The 17,798-nt window shown below is 31.5% G+C and overlaps 1 protein-coding gene across 2 annotated transcripts in view; it reads right to left on the bottom strand.

Annotated features, from left to right (window-relative positions):
- The window catches only part of CHD1 (chromodomain helicase DNA binding protein 1), a 74,678-nt gene that overhangs the window by 35,264 nt on the left and 21,616 nt on the right, over positions 1-17,798 (bottom strand). For both annotated transcript variants that reach the window (XM_081287049.1, XM_081287050.1), the window contains exons 3-16: positions 15,577-15,778; positions 14,491-14,610; positions 12,964-13,028; positions 10,676-10,822; positions 10,277-10,548; positions 9,127-9,352; positions 8,568-8,668; positions 8,163-8,341; positions 6,902-7,029; positions 6,152-6,368; positions 5,233-5,322; positions 3,875-4,065; positions 2,866-3,054; positions 38-200 (exon numbers count right to left, since the gene is read on the bottom strand). In XM_081287049.1, coding sequence (XP_081143175.1) covers positions 38-200; positions 2,866-3,054; positions 3,875-4,065; positions 5,233-5,322; positions 6,152-6,368; positions 6,902-7,029; positions 8,163-8,341; positions 8,568-8,668; positions 9,127-9,352; positions 10,277-10,548; positions 10,676-10,822; positions 12,964-13,028; positions 14,491-14,610; positions 15,577-15,778 — 2,290 coding nt within the window. The remainder of the gene's footprint in view (positions 1-37; positions 201-2,865; positions 3,055-3,874; positions 4,066-5,232; positions 5,323-6,151; positions 6,369-6,901; positions 7,030-8,162; positions 8,342-8,567; positions 8,669-9,126; positions 9,353-10,276; positions 10,549-10,675; positions 10,823-12,963; positions 13,029-14,490; positions 14,611-15,576; positions 15,779-17,798) is intronic.

Genomic DNA, 17,798 nt, shown 5'->3' with positions numbered 1-17,798 from the left:
TCTGCTTTACCACAAAGTAATAGTCAAAAATTCTTACTTGTAAGGCCTCCTGTTTATTATAGAATTCATTATTATCTGGTGGTTTAATGAGGTAGCAATGGTTACAACATTTCTTTAGCTCCATCATAATGTTCAAAAAGCCTGAGGTACTGCCCTTGGAACCTTTGCTGAGGGCTTTGTAGTTCCTAGTTAAAATCCATCTTGAAAAAAAAATAATGAAAATGATGTTTAACAGAACAATAACAAGATGAATTCTGAAACCTTAAAAAAAGAAACCTAGTACAAGTAAAATTGTACTATTATGAAATTCACAACTGGATATACCACGGACTGAATCTCATTCATAAGACTCATGGGAGTCTTTGTTATGTGAATCATTAACTGTACATAGAAAAGGCTTTATGTAACATTGTAAGGGACAGTGTATTATAATAGGGATAGTGTATTAATCCTCCCACTCCAATATTTGCTACAAAGATGGCCAACTGTATCATCTACTTGAACCTTCTTACAGTTTTACTGCCTTAGACAGCTTCTAAAATTAGACCTTTTACTCACACCTAAAAGAAACCTCATAATACCTGGTCTCAGTTAGCCACGTTGCCTTCTCTAAATTACATTTACACAAAAATATGCAACTTACAGAAGAACTTTTGGTGCTACTAGTCCAAACTACATAAAACATTTCCTTTTACCATTTAGCACATGGATTCTTTTATTTCATCTTTTACTTTCTTATTCCATCTTTTACTGTCTTCTTTTCTTATAAAATTCATCTTTAAAGAGCTGTGAAAATCCCAAACTATCTAGTTTATATATATTTTTTTTACTAGCCTTCTTTACCACCACTTATTTAGTATCTCCCTGAATCGGGCTAAAAAGCAAAATAAAACCCAGGGAAAATGCTCAATGCTAGAAGAGGTAATAAAGGCTAAAAGATTTTTTTTTTTTTTAATTCCAAAAAGAATTTCTAAAACCTTTTACATTCATTTATGGCAGTATTTTAGTATCTTAGTTAATGAAACGTACCTGGAAGAATCTAATGTTCAAGTTTAATGATATATGACTAGCACTGAGAATTAGAAGAAATTGTATCTTCTGTCTACTTTTCCTTATATTTCCAAATTTTCCATAAACATTCTTAAAAAACAACTCCATACCAGAATTAGAATATTATCATTTGCACTACAAAACTTACTCATCATAAATTAAAAATCTGAATCTAGGGTTGAAAAGTTACGGCTCTTCTACAACCCTAGGGCTGGGGTTGTAGCTCAGTATGGTACATAGCTTGCCTGGCATATGTGAGGTACTGGTTCGATTCTTAGCACCTTATATAAAGAAGTAAAATAAAAGTCCATTAACAACTAAAAAACAAACAAACAACAACAACAAAAAAAAAACACCTGACTTTGAACAAGGAACTATCTCCCAACATATAGGAAATAAGATATTTTAAACTATTTTATGGACTTGAAACAGAGTACTATACAAAATCTACACTGGAAAAATTCGATAGAATAACTTTTTCTTATCAAATAAGTTTTAGGGGGAAAAAAAGAGGGGGGAGCCCTATAGATAAATGGATGTATTTCAATCCTGATTGAATTAAACTTAAAAAGCAAAGTTTGGGACAATAGATAAAAAAATTTAAACATGATATCCAATGCTAATAAAGAAACTATTATTAAACTTTCAAGTGGAATACTAGAACTTGTTTATTAATCAATTATTAGAGAAAAACTGAAAAAACATAAGTGGATGAAACTACTGTACCTCCTGATTTGCCTCAAAAGAATATGAAGTAGGAGAAATGAGAATGGCTAGCAATGAAGCAAGAGTAGTTATGAGTCAAAAATTAAGCTGAAAGTTACATGGAAGGAAAATTTGTTGTAGCTTAGATATGTGGCATTCCTCCAAAAGCTCATGTCTGAGACACAATGCAAAAAGTATAGAGGTGAAATGATCAGATTTTAAGAACTAATCAGTACATTAATGCCTTGATTGGGATTAACTGGGTGGCAACTACAGGCAGGTATTGTGTGACTGGAGGAAGAAGTAGATCATTGGAAGTATTGTGAGGGGAGCAATTTCTTTATCTGCTTTCCTCCACCTCCTGTCTTACTTCAGACCCTGAGAAATGGAATCAGTCATCTATGAACTGTGACATATGAAACTCTAAGCCCCCAAATAAACTTTTCCCACTCTAATTGTTCTTGTCAGGTTTTTTGGTCACAGTGATAAAAAGCTAACTAAAACAATTTTATTACCCTATTTTTGTGTATCTTTGAAATTTTCCCTAGTTAAAACCTACAACTTTTGTAATAAGTATAATTTTAAGAGCACGATACTTAGACTTGAAACAGATGAAGCAATGTGCTTTATTTTATGCAATTAAATATTTAAGCAGATGACAGGACATTTGATTCTTTAAATAAATGGTACTATATAGATTTTGACATGCAAAATATACACAAAAAGTTATGGCTCTTCTTCATAAAGCAGGAGGGCCTAAAATTTTGTCCTAATTTTTTTTTTAACCTCCATCTGTCAGTTCTTATAATTATAATATCTTAATATCATGGAAACCCTAACACTTAAAAAAATTATGTAACAGTATAACATCTAGAAAAGAAACAAAATGACCTGTTAGAAGATGATTCAGTTTTACATTACCCACAATTTGAAGGTGCCATTATATCTCTTTCTCTATGCCCCATTATGTCATAAGACAAACCCATTCTAAAATTCAAGAGTTGGTACCCTTAAGGATCCTATTTGTGAGGAAGGTGGGAACACCAAGACAAAAACATGGAAGTCAACTAGAATTAAATATTTGAAACAGGTGTTCTGTGTACAGCTTACTTGTAATATTGTTTCTGTAAAGCACTCATTTCCATTCTTAAAATCTGCTCAACCTTGGCAGGAAGAGATTTTTCTACATCTTTCTTAACTCGGCGTAACAGAAATGGCTCCAGTTCTTTGTGGAGGCTTGCATAACCATACTCTCTCCCTTTCCCATGTTCTTCTTCAAAATCTTCCCAGGAAGAAAACCTTTAAAATTTAAAATAATGGAACAATTAAAAAAAAGTGGATGAGATTTTCCAGGGTAGTCGTAAGAATTTTCCTCCCTTCAATTATATATACTTATAAAAGTAAAATATGAGTTTTATAAGTCATGATTCGCTTTGATCTTAAATCAGAAGTATTTAAGTATGAAAGCAATTATCACTGAAGTATTTCTCACAAATAAAAATTTAGCCAGGTATCGTGGTACATGCCTGTAATCTCAGAGGCTAGGGAGGCTGAGGTAGGAGGATTGTGAGTTCAAAGCCAGCCTCAACAGCCCTGTATCTAAATAAAATATAAAAAAGGACTGGGGATGTGGCTCAGTGGCTAAGCATCCCTGCGTTCAATCCCCAGTACCAAATAAATAAATACATACATTTAAAGCTATGAATCTATTATTAAAAAATGTGCATGCTCCCATCATGAAGTTATTTAACTTTTTCTAGTCTATTTTTCCTTTTTTGTATAATGGGATTATCAGCAGCTTGTTGTTCTGTTTACTACTACAACTTAGTATGAAGAATAGTACTATTTTGATTTTCAAGCAAGGTATATTTTGAGCATGGGTAAATCAATTGTTGTAATTTATTATACATGGCTATGTACAAAAATTTAAAAATTAAAATGCCACAAACCCCAAATAGTATCTCACCCCATCTCCTTTTATTCTTCTCAATAATCTGTGAAATAATGTTTTAGAGCAATAAAACCACTAACTGATTTTTATTACCTGCATTAATTTTTTTCCATCCAACATTAGCATACAAAATCATGACTAAAATTGTATGTCCCAAATTAGTCTTACTTTTCTGGCATAATGAAATGTAGTAATGACCACAGCTCTTTGAGGGAGTTTTGTAGAGGAGTTCCAGTAATAAGCAGACGGTGATTCGATTTAAAATCTATTAAAGTTTTATAAAGAAGGGAGTCATCATTTTTTAATCTATGTGCTTCATCAACACCTATGAATGCCCAATTCAAACCACCAAGGAATGCCTTAAAAGAAACAAAAGAGCACAGTTAATATTGAGAAAAAATGGAATTTAAATTTAGTATTCCTCTTTGATGTGAATTCAGGTTAAAACAAACTAAATTAAAAATAAATTTTGTCTAATTTCCAAATAGAAAAATAATTTTTATTTCAAGATTTATTGGAGTCTTTAAATCAAGTAACACATAATACTAAATGTTTTTTCTATGATTAATTTAACCATTAGAAAACAGAGCAAATATCAGGTTGAAATTTATACTAGCTTATATAATGATAAGAAAGGAAAAACTAATAATACCATTTAGAACTTTACAAGATTTTAAATCTTGGTGGTGGTGCACACCTGTAATCATAGTGGCTCGGGAAGCCGAGACAGGATGATCGCAAATTCAAAGTCAGCCTCAGCAACATACACAGGCCCTAAACAACCTAGAGAGACCCTCCCTATCTTAAAAAAATAAATAAATAAAAGGGCTAGGGATGTGGCTCGGTGGTTGAGCACTAAACAAATCCTAAGTCCAATGAAGGTCTCCATTAATGTCAATTTGGAACAGTGTCTTATTCCAACTGCAGGTATTATTTACTACTTGACTTTCATGTACTATATAGATCTCTATCTAATATATAAATTTAGATCTCTAACAGGCCTGATTCTGCTGCTTAATAACTGTGTGATCTTAAGACAATTTCATTAAATTCTAGGAGACTCGATATTTCTATTCAATAAAGTAGAAACAACAAATAGAATGTAGAAGAGAGAATTTATTGACACAGTAGCTGTAAAGCAGTTAATACAGTGCTTCATAAAGTGGTAGTTTCATCGTGTTAAGCATCATTCTCCTCTCTAAAATGCTTACAAAATCAACAGACACTACAAACTGGTTTAAGTGAAGAGTTGGCAAGCATTTTCTGTAAAGAGTAAAATCATAAATACTTTAGGATTTGCAGATCAAAATGTGGTCTCTATCACATATTCTTTCTATATAATCATTTAACTGTAACCCTTTTAAAAGGTTAAAAATCATTCTTAGCTCAAGGCCCACAAGCTGTAGTTTGTTGGCTTGTGTCATGATTTAAGTTATCCTTTCATACTGTCTACAAACATACAATAAAGGCAAAACTGACATATACAAACAAACAACAACAACAACAACAAAAGAGATAATACATACCTTATCCTTCAATAAAATTTCATAAGTTGTTAAAAGTATATTAAATTTTAACCGTTTGGTCTGGGGATGCATCCACTCATGTGTTCGTATCTATTAAGAAATTTTAAAGATAATTAAGAGAAAATTAAGCAAATTATTCTTTTCCTTGAATATCTAAAACAAAAGGCACTCATAATACATACACATACAAAAACCTGTGAATGTTTATACAACAAAAATTATTTTTAATGTCCTGCATGCTGTATTAATCTCATTATGAAATACAAACATTAAAAAGAAACAAACATCTTTTTAATACACACCTTCACTGAAGAAAGATCTCATTTAATAAAACCTAAGAAATTCACTTAATATTAACATTTATGGATGAATATCTGGAGTTTTCTTCACAATGGGAGGACAATAATATGTAGAGGTATAGAAGAAACAAAACTGGCAATGAATTAAAATTGTGAAGTGACACTGTATTGACAGCTTTGTATATCTGAAATTTTCTATAAGAGTTGGAAAAAATACATATGATATCTAAACCTTATTTGATTGATTATATCCAATTTTTATTGTATCTAATTATGATATTTTATTATTTTTATTTTATCTTTGTGGCAAATTCTACGCTAGAATTAAGGCTACAAACCAGACATGGAGGCACATGCCTGTAATCCTACCTACTTGAGAGGACGAGGCAAGAGGATTCCAAGTTTGAGGCTAGCCTCAGCAATTCACTGAGACCCTGTTTCAATATAAAAAGGGCAGGGGATGAAGCACAGTGGTAAAGGGCCTCTAGATTCAATCTCCAGTACCAAACAAATGAACAAAACAAAAGGAATGAACTACAGAAACAAAACAGATAAAATACTCATGGTCAAAGACAGTATTTCCAGATTTTATATTTTAAATCTGTGGAGAAACAACTTACCATGTTTCTGCTGTTAATATCACCTAAATAAACCACAGCATTCATTTGAGAAGCCCATGTCTGAATCTCCCTTTGCCAGGATGTGAGAGTAGAAAGTGGTACTACTAACAGAAAAGGTCCATATAACTGATGTTCATGAAACAAATAGTTCAAAAATGAGATCGTCTGTATTGTTTTTCCAAGGCCCATTTCATCAGCAAGTATGCAACTATTTCCTCTACAAAGTTAAAAAACAAAAAATTTTAAAATAAGTATGTAATAAAGATTCAATACATACAGAAGTCTTTTCATATCATGTGGACACATTTATATGAACATACGTATGATCTATTAGAAATAAAGTCCAGAGATATTAAATAATTATAAAAAGTATCTAGGAAGAACACAGGTGAAAAACCCTAGCTAAAATGCAACTAGGAGTTATGTATATTCTCAAGAGTAGAAACTATAAGATATGGAAAACGTGGACTAAATTATTACTGTAAATAACTATAGAAAAGAGAAATATTCTAGAAATAGTGTGGGATGAGACTGTACATGATATTTAAATTGAATAAAAACACACTGAAAAATTCCAACAATTAAGTTATACTATATAAGTCCCTTCTTTCTAGTATGTAATAAAAACTATTTATAAAAAACAGGGAATGAATATAAAATCCCAAAGGGCTTTATCCTTTATAATAATGGAAATCTTCTCTAACTTTTTATAAAATTTTTAATCTCAAAATGATTTTAAAATATACTTACTTGCACCATGAGTGAGCAAGCCAATTTAAACCATTCAGTTGATAATCTCTCAATTCCAAACCCTCATGTCCTCCAATATAGGATGGTTGCTTCTTCAAGGCTACAAACCTTGGTCTCTGTTTTAATACCTGTAGTGGAAATAAATATTTACAGAATTACTAAATATGAGAAATTATACTAAAAGATGAAAATTTCAGCTTTCACCACTAACTATAAAATTCCATCTAAAGTCATCAATTTCAGAGAGTCACTACTCAAAATGTATCTGAAGATTTAGTCAAGACTATTTTCTAGGATTCTAACAAAAACACAGTGAAATATTCTGCCCTCTTCTTGAATAAACACATGAGAAAAATCAACTCCTGCAAAAATACATGGGACTCAAGTATTCACAAGCAAAGACTATGTTAGATTCATTCATAACCATTCCTCCATCCTTCATCTAAAAATAAACCATAATATTTGCTTAGCATTCTATTACATTTCTGATTTTAAAAATACCATAACAGGGCTAGGGATGTGGCTCAAGCGGTAGCGCGCTCGCCTGGCATGCGTGCAGCCCGGGTTTAATCCTCAGCACCACATACAAACAAAGATGCTGTGTCTGTCAAAAACTAAAAAATAAAAATTCTCTCTCTCTCTCTCTCTCTCTCTCTCTCTCTCTTTAAAAAAAAAAAAAATCATAACAAACCCAAAAACTATTGCCAATAACTTCATACCAACTATGAAGATTTCAAAAGTATTACGCCAGATAGTCCAGGATATTTTCTTATGAGTGTGTCCCTCTTTTCCTTTCCTGCTATTTTTAAACCCCTCTAGTCTCAAGGAAGATTTCCCTATTTTGTTTCCTCAGTTTATTCCCCTCAATGATCACCATCACCACCATCAATATTTCATCTTTCTGACATAATGTCACTCAATAAAGATAAAAGTCAACGCTACAGGGCTGGAGTTGTGGCTCAATGGGCGGCACTGGGCTCGATTCTGAGCACCACATATTAATTAATTAATTAATTGATTGATTGAGTAAAGGTCCACCAACAACTAAAATATATGTGTAAACATGAAATTAAAAAAAAAAGTCAATGCCACATCTAAGACCATATAGCAATTGGAAGACCCTTACTTCCTATAAGACCTATTAACCAAAAAGTAGTCTCCTTAGGTATGTCTGAAATCAAAATACAAGTCTACTTAGACCTGTAGAATTTGTGATGCATAAAAATATCTTCATTGATTAAAAATGTCAAATAATACTCACTTTGCAATCTTTAAAGGGAGTAGTTTTTGATTGGTTCCTACTAAAATACTCGTCAATGCACGCTTGAAACTTTTTAGAAATGAGAGCTCCATCTTCCCAGCTGCACTCTGAGTATGGAAGCCCCTGCCATTTGCAATAATAATCAGGATAACCAGCTGCTGACTTTTGATTGGAATGAGCTGTGAGATAAATTAGTATTTATTTTATCTTTTGACATTTAACTTTTAGAAACAAATTCTCAGCAAAGGCTACACAAGTAAAAATTAGTCATCTGCTTTATTAATACTATCATTTTTCAAATATACAATTAATACTATATTTGACATGTAAACATCAAACTTACGACATTTTAAAATTTTTCAAGTATACATAATAAAAGTTTTATCAGAATCATTTATTACTAACCAATTATACGTTCCACTATTTGATACTGCTTATGTAGATCATCTGTAAGCTCTTGTTGGCAATTATAATATTCCACATCTTCTGGTGAAGCATTTTTCAACCTGAAAAATTTTAATCCAAGAATAGACTTCAAAATCTCCTCTAAATCACTTATCCTAGTAAACACTTATCACAAACACATATCAGTTAAGCACACAAGCTCCCATTTTACCACTTCATCACATAAGCCAAGCTTGTACAATGAAGAAATTGAAACAAATGGAGCATCATTAATTTTTAACTTTATAAATTTGTAATTTTTAATGAATTATGTTTTTACACACACACACACATATATATATAAGAGAGAGAGAAATAGATTAGATACACACACACTTGTTATCAAGGAAAAATTTGGATATGGCTACCCTAAGAGCTTTATCTTGAAATGGCATACTATAGATCAGGTAGTTATTTTAGTTCTTGAATATATATTTTTTATTACTAAAAAAGCTTAGTGATAATCTTTGAATTACAAATATGTGTGTGGGGTGGGGGGCGGTTTACACAGCATGCTTACCATCTTTTTGTTTCTTGATCTTTTTTCTTATAATTATCCAATTTTTTCATTCCTCTAACATTCTGTTGCTTAAGGGTTTCTTCTGTCTCCCAGGTGTTGTGGATATGCGACCATCCTTTCCATTTAATTAAATACTGGATTTCTCCTGGTTCCTTATTTTTTTCAAATCCTGCATTTGGGTCACCATCTGCTTCAACTGCATAGATGGTAGTAGTAGCACCAGTAGCTAAAAACAAAAGTACAAGCCCTTCAACATAACTGTTATAGGATTAGGATTATTTCCTTTTGATTCTAAATTTCTAAGAATATTAGTACAAAACTAATCTATTATATAAGCGAATAATCAGTACAGAAATTTATGTCAAGTTATATTACACCTAAAAGCAATTCAGAATTTTAGAAATAAAGATTATTTAAATTTAATACCCTCACTTTTTTTTTTAAGAGAGAGAATTTATTTATTTATTTATTTTAGTTTTTGGCGGACACAACATCTTTGTTTGTATGTGGTGCTCAGGATCCAACCCGGGCCGCACGCATGCCAGGTGAGCGCGCTACCTCTTGAGCAACATCCCCAGCCCCAATACCCTCACTTTTAAAATTCAAAAAATAAACAAGGCCAAAACACAGTGGAGCATCCAAGATTACATGCCAATTTACAATATTAACAATTAGGAGGCTGTTTTTCTTGTTAGTTTGTTTTTAATTTTGAGATAACTTCCCCAGGCTGATCTCAAATTTGCAATCCTCCTGCTTCAGCCTCCCAAGTCACTGGATTACAGGCATGCACCACCACATTCAGATGATTTTTAATTATCTTAATGTTATGTTTTAAAACTACATCTCTAGGTAACTAAAAATAACCTACTATTTAAAATGTATGAAAAATATTTCAAACTCCAAACACTTTGCATAACTGAAAATACATAAATAGCAACTGATTATATAAGAGAAAAATTTAAATGCATAAGTTTGAAATTTTCCAAATATATGACATGAGGTCAAGTGAATAGTTTCTGAAAAGATCTAAAAATAGTTTTATAGCAAATAATTAAAACAAAAGAAAAATCCACCATCTTGGCTTTCAAATTTTAAAAAAATTAAGAAATACTTTAAATAACAAACAATAAAATGCTTTTTTGAAAAATACCTCCTTTTCTCCCAATCCGACAATCCATAAACTTTTCTATTGTTTCAAATTCTTCTTCCTCAGGTTGAGGAACATCTTCTCCACACACTTCCAGTAGATCATCAGAATCTGTTTTCATTTCTTCATCTTCCTTATAGCTAACATTGACAGTTGCTTGGCGACGAGAACTTCTTTTATCATTATCATAATCTTCATCATCATCATCATCATCAGATGAATCAATCTGCCTCTTTTTCTGTCCAATAATCTTTTTTCCATTTTTTGACTTAGAGCTGAGGAAGAGCAGGTTTAAAAAAAAAAAAAAAAGACATTTTAAAGCAAGTTTTGAGGAACTATAGAAAAAGGATGAATACCTTCTGTAACTAATAATTTTTTAAACCAATAACATAATGCACTTACCGATTCTGAGGTTTTCTGTTTTTGACTTTGTTTTGGGGTTCATAATCCGATTCTGTTTCATCACAACTGCTTTTATCTCTCTCTTCAGATTCTGAATCTGAACCAGACTGAGATGGAGATCCTGACCCAGACATCTGCCAATCTTCACTGTATATAAAATTTATAAAATATTTTTACTTAAACATACATAACTAAGATATGTATGATAAAATACAAAGACGAGCGCATACTCTTCCAGTTAACATAAAAAATATTATTCCTTTTACCTATGCTAGGAAATATTAAATGTATGTAAAATAACACTGGAAAATATTCTTCATAGATTTCTCTCTTCAGATTTTTATTATTTAGATACCTCAAATGAACTGTACATAAAAATGGTATCTGATTCTCATTATAGATGAAAATGTACTATGCTAACTTAAAAGAGCCACAGGTTTAGTTTTGAAAATCTTGTAAAATTATGCCATTTGCCCTCTCAAAAAACAAACCCAATTTCTTTCGTTTTAATTTCCTGCAGACTGTGATTTGTAAAATGTCTTAATAAACTGAATTTACTAATGGTATATTTTCATTAAGAAAAGCTTATTTAGAAAAAAGTGTTTAAAAAATAAAAAAATTACCAATAGTATCATCTCAATCAATATTCAACAATTATCTTTATTACTATTTTTAGTCATTTAATCTATTTCTTTCCAATTCACATGAAGAGAATAAAATATTGGATGCACATGTCAGTGTTGTACTATTAGATACAGTTGAAATAAAACACACGTATATTAAATTCTTACATGTACAGGTTGAATATCCCTAATTCAAATAAAAAATCTGAAATTTTTTACCATCATCATATTTGGGACGTTTCAGATTTGGAAATATTTCAGACTTTTAATTTTAAGGTTAAGGATGGTCAACTGGTAAAGTCTGTAAATATCCCAAAGTGTGAAAAAACAAAAATGTGAAACTTTTGGACTCAAGCACTTCAAATAGGTATAATCAACCTATATTATATCTTGCATTGGCTATAGCTTTTGCTCCATTGCTGTGTCTCTTGCATTAATCAGGAGTATGCTAAAGATTATAAAAACAAACACAGATAAAATCTGATTATGAAAGTAAATAACAAAAGCAAATTGTTATCTTGAGATCTTTTTAAGGTTTGGACACTGAATGTAGCAATATGCAAGCCATATGAAAAAATCTATTATATTTTTTGTAAATTATAATCTATATTGAAGTAAATTTATCAAAACCATTCATTTTAAAAAATGTATACTTAGGGCTGGGTTTGTAGCTCAGTGGTAGAGCACTTGCTTTACATGCGTGAGACCCTGGGTTTGATCCTCAGCACCACATAAAAATAAATAAATAAATATATTTATATATATACTTATATTCATTTTAGGTTTAAAAACTCAGTGAAAGATTTAAATAGTTGAAGAGACAAAATATTTGAAATTGCACTTATTTTGCTTTAGAAACTAGAATACAGGGCTAGCTCAGTGGTAAAGTGCTTAACTAGCATGTATAAAACCTTGGGTTAGACTGCTAGCCCTGCAAGAAAAGGAAAAACAACCTGAAAAGTAGAAGACCACAGATTTGGAGTAGCTCAGAGTTAAAAACAAAAAGAAAACATTCAAAGATACAATGAATGAATTTTCAAAAAGTAATAAAAAATATGAATTCTTACATTAAAGATATATGAATCCTGTGGGAAAAACAACATATCCAAACACAGATATAACAAAGTGAATATTCCAAATATTAAAGACCAATAGAACATTTAGAGATCAAACAACAGAACAATGCTTCTAAAGAATGAGAAAAAAAAAAATCATTTCAAATGTATATAAACTCAGAATCTGAGGTACTTATTGAGTCATGATTTTTACGCAAATACAGTAAGTTTCTAATTGTTTTCTTTCATGTCAGTGAAGTAAATTTCATGTGCAGATAAATAGTAAGGATAATTATTAACATAAATTAACAATCATCAATTACCCTATGATCCCTATACTCCTAAATTTCCCAAGTTATTAAGATTTTTTGATATTAAGGCTAAGTAGATCTTTAAAATTTACAAATATTTAGGGGTGAGAATTATAAGAGATAAAGAAGTGGCACAAAAATCTAAGAAAGATAAATGTTATGGGTTAATGGTTTAAATCATAAATGCCATGAACAAAGAAGTTCTAAAAGTCTATTTTTGGCAACAACTTTCATAAAGAAATACAAAGTTATTAGTATTTTCCTGATGCAAAAGTAGTCAGCTGAACAAAATGACATACTCTTTATGCTTTTTCCTCTTGACCTCACTTGATGAATCATCAGAATCTTCACTGCTAGAGGAATCCTGCAAAGAAAAATTTTTAAAAAGTCACTCATAAATGTTTAAAATTTAACCAAGCCACCTATACTATATAATATTCACTTTGCTAATAAGAGTATGCTTAAGTTCTTTTCTTTTTGTTCTATGTTCTTATATTTACATTAGCTGGCTTAAAGTAATTAATAACATTTTATTGGCAATTGAGATAACAAAATCAAATAAATATCATAATGTCAGCACTTTGTATAAAACCTTAAAATCTACCATCTCAGGTGATCATTATTGCTGTGTAGTATAGCCACAACAAGGAATTTGGTATTCCAAATTTTGAAATAACATTATTCTTCAACAGTAGATAATTTTTGACACAGTTCTATCTGAATGTTTCTATCCAAACACACATTTATGTATACTTATACTCACAGAATCTACATTATTTATAACTGCAGTCTAGTCTTTAAAAACTATTATGACAATAATTTAGTTTTTCACTAGCCACAATATGAAACCAATCTATGTTGGTTTATATACACTAAGGGAATATTATTCAGCTACAAAAAACAACTTTATCATTTGCAACAAGATGGATGGAACTGAAGGACATGTTTACTGAAATAAATGAAGCACAAAAAGACAAATATCATAAATTCTCACTCATAAGTGGAAACTAAAAGAATAATAGTTTCTAGAGCCTGGGAAAGGTGTGGGGGAAGGAGGGATGGAGACAGGCTCATTAATGGGTACAGTAGTGGAGGCAACTGAACAGGAGGAAACACTCTAATGTTACATAGCACGGTAAGATAACTATTAACTGACAATAATTAACTGAATATTTCAAAATTGTAGAGAGGACAGTGTATTTTCAATGCAAACAAATTATGATATCTGAAGTGATAGGTATCCCAAGCACCTTCATTTGATCTTACACATTGTATACATGCAATAAAATATCAAACCCTATCCCCATAAATATGTACAACTGTTTTAGTTAGAAATAAAAACACTTTTAAAAAAACATGTTAACATTCTATACAAATTTACTACTATAATATTCATCCACTGGTGTGTACAGATGTATATGTCTTATTTAATTCTGTCCTTCAAATTTCACATTTACGTTTATTTCTAGTTATATATATATATATATATATATATATATATACACGCAGCGCTGAGAATTGAACCCAGTGCCTTATACATGCTAGGCAAGTGCTCTACTACCACTGAGCTATAACCCCAGCCCAAATTTCTAGTTTTGCTATGATGAGCAAATGCACACAAATTTCACATTATTCTGAATTAATCTCTAAAGTGGAAATACTGGATAACATTATGTCTATATTTCAAGATTTTTTTTACAAGTATATTTAAATGCAGGTATTTTCTATTTATCCTTTCAAAGAAATTGCTTTTAATAATTTCATTAATATTAAATGGTCAAACATATGATCTACTTTTAAAATAATAACTCATTATGAAAATTCACCTCTTCTGATCCACTATTAGATGAAGCTGGATGTTGCTGTTGCTGTTGCTGCTGCTGCTGCTGCTTCTTAAGCATTGCAGATCTCTGAACAGCAAGAATACTGGGGCTAGATTTCCAGAACTGTAACAGAAACATGTACCAGGAAAAAGATGATATGTGGCAAAAACAGAAAAACAATTTACTGTCAATTCTAACATTTTCTCTGCCCAAATAATAAATTGACTATTTTCCTCTTTCATGTTACAAATACAGTATCACTGCAAAATAATTAAAATAAAATGCCAGACTTCATTATATATAAGAAAATTAATGGAGTGTCAAGTTTCATAGATGACAATAATCATCCTCCTCTTTTAAGAGCATTATTTTCAAAAACAAATTGAAAGTATGCTATACTGGTGCTATTCAGTATAGTTACCTATTTTATCAGTGTGAGTAAAGATGAAGAGCTGAGTCAGAATACAAATCAACTATGTCACTGTAAACACAATAAGCTCAGCTGACCTTTCTTCTTTTAAAGCAAGATTTTTCTCTATGAAAGCAGTTGTAGGTTGATTTATACTCTCGGCCCAAGCATCTAATCTCATTAAAGACCGATACGCTAAGTAACATAGCATATACTATCAGGAAGTATGGTCAGGTTTTAGTTTATGCTGTAGTACTTTGTTTCAAGCAGAAAAAAACCCTATCCTATTCTACCAATTATCTTTTAAGAAGCAAATATTAAATCTTCCTCCTATTAATAATAAAGTATCTCCTTTTAAAGTCTTAAAAGGAGATATCACTGTAAGCTTAACAAGTAGACCGCATGAAGTCTTTAATTTTTACCCATGAAACTACTGTTTATGAAATTCAACTTTTGCCTCAGAAAGAGGTAGAAAAGGCTTTATCTGCATATACATTTATGTTATATGTGCCATTTTATAGTTAGACTGTTTCACTTAAGCTAATAGTTCACACTGATATATAGCCACAACTTGTAGAATTACTAAAAGTAAACTTTGTTTTAAAATTGTTTTGTAACCCTATAAATTTTCCCAAAGTAATGCCAAAAATTTAATTTTCATTGGATATTTTATTTATTACCTCAGTTCCATCAACTTTCGGTGGTTTTGCTTGAACTTTGTTTTCTCGTGATGTGTCTGACTCAGACTCTGACTGACTGCCTGATTCAGATGCAGAGTCAGAGTCACTGCTACCTGACTGGCTACTGCTTCCATCACTGCTGCTTCCAGAACTCGAACCTGATCCAGAGCCTGAAGCTGAACCAGAATCATCATCCGACTGGCTACAATTAGAAAACACACATATTTCAAACAATATTCATTAGGAATTTAATAGTCAGAAGGAAGTTCCAGATCATTAACCATTATTTCAATATATCAACTGTCTATACCCAAATAGAAAAGAGAATCAATGTTATTTAATTTATAGTAACATATCTGACAGATTTTAAAACATATGCAATAAGATATTCTCCCTTGAAGTTAATAAACAAAACCCCAATTATAGGCTCCAAGGTCAGACACTTGGAAAGAAAATAAATTTGAGGTATGGTACATACACGTTTAAGAGGCCAGCTTTAGCAATTACAAAAAAAAAAAATTGTATGAACGAAAGATTTAATATGTTGAAAATCTTTATATCAGGTGAAAAAAATTTATTTGTAGCTCTCATTTGTTTTCAAGACTATTTCTTCATTCTATCATTCCAGGAGATGGCAATTTACTATAATTAAGCTACTATAAAATGTAATTTACATTAAAATATTAATAATACTTCTAAGAAAATCATTTAAATTTCTCATGGTTCTACAAAAATAAATCTGAGGTAATAACAAATTCTCATAACATTTCCTAACATCCACACACAACCATGAGAAAGCAATTATCATCCGATTGAGAAACTATCTTTCTTCCCATTTTTAATTATTGATCTGAAGTAGGAGAGAAATCACCTGAACTAAACAGTTGAGTAAAATTGTTTTTATTTTCAAGGCCGTTTTTGCATGTGGTATTTACATATGAATGGTTGGAAACTTGGGTATTAAATCTCTGTAAATATGGTAGACTCAGCTTTTGACAGAATTTCATCTAGCTTCAAAAAACCCATAAGTAACTGCTTGTGCAGGTATATACAACAAAAGTTTTACTACCTTCTATAATTTTCAATAGTGCCACCAGATGGCAGAACTGGCCTAAGAAAACAGACTACAAAATAAAGTTACTCTAATCCTTAAAAAATTTAAGTGCAGTAGTGTACACCTGTAACCTCAGCTACTCAAGAGGCTGAGGCAGGAGGATGGCAAATCCAAGGCCAATCTCACTTAGTGAGACCCTGCCTCAAAATAAAAAATAAAAATGGGGATTTAGCTCAGTGATAGGGACTCCTTGCTTCAATCCCAGTACCACAAACAAATCCAAACAGTTTTCTTAAATTCCCTTAGAAAAAATTTTAGCAATGATTTTATTTCTCCATTTAACACACTAGCTAAGAAAAATTTTCACTGACTCAATAAGACACTAAGTAGAGTAAAATGAGACAAAGTCCTTACCATTAAAGATCTAACCTTGAGACATTCATGTAAACTGACAAAATATCTTTTTGTGCTATGTTTAAGACAACTGATCCAGACATAACTAGACTGGTACAGTAATCAACAAGCATTCAGAATGAAGTGTTATTAAACTTAGTCTTCAAGTGAGAAGAGTTAAGCAAGAGTCCTCATTTTAATAGCTTATAACTTTTTTCACTATATTTTTTCCAGAGTACTTAACATAGAACCTTGTACAGCTGGGTGCTCAACAAATACTCTAAAAGTAGATGGATGAACCCAAGCACCATGGCACAAGCCTGTAATCACAGCTACTGAGAGGCTGAGGCAGGAGGATCACAAATCCAAGGCCCACCTAGGCTACTTGGTGAGATCCTGACTTGAAAAACAAAAAAGGTTGGGGATATAGCTCAATGGTAGAGCACCTGTGGGTTTCATCCCAAGTAACACACAAAAATAAAGTAGATAATGAGTGAATAAATCTGGGGGAGGGCTCTATTATAGGCCTACATTTTAAAATAAATCTTCCAGATGCACTGCTAGTCAAAACTGCTCCTTAGGGATTCAGGGAGTATAGCTCAATGATAGAGTGCTAATTAGCATTTGCAGGGCCCTGGGTTCCATTCACAAGTGTTCACACACCCCCACACACAACCCTGCTTGTTAACAAATCAAAATTCTTAAGTGAATATAGGAATTTTTCCTTTCACATATTTAGGGAGTAATTCTGTTTGGAAATAAAACCAACAGTATG

This window comes from Spermophilus citellus (assembly GCF_964194105.1).
Source record: "Spermophilus citellus genome assembly, chromosome: 1".
Lineage (NCBI taxonomy): Eukaryota > Metazoa > Chordata > Mammalia > Rodentia > Sciuridae > Spermophilus > Spermophilus citellus.
This window is presented reverse-complemented; position numbering and strand designations above follow the sequence as displayed.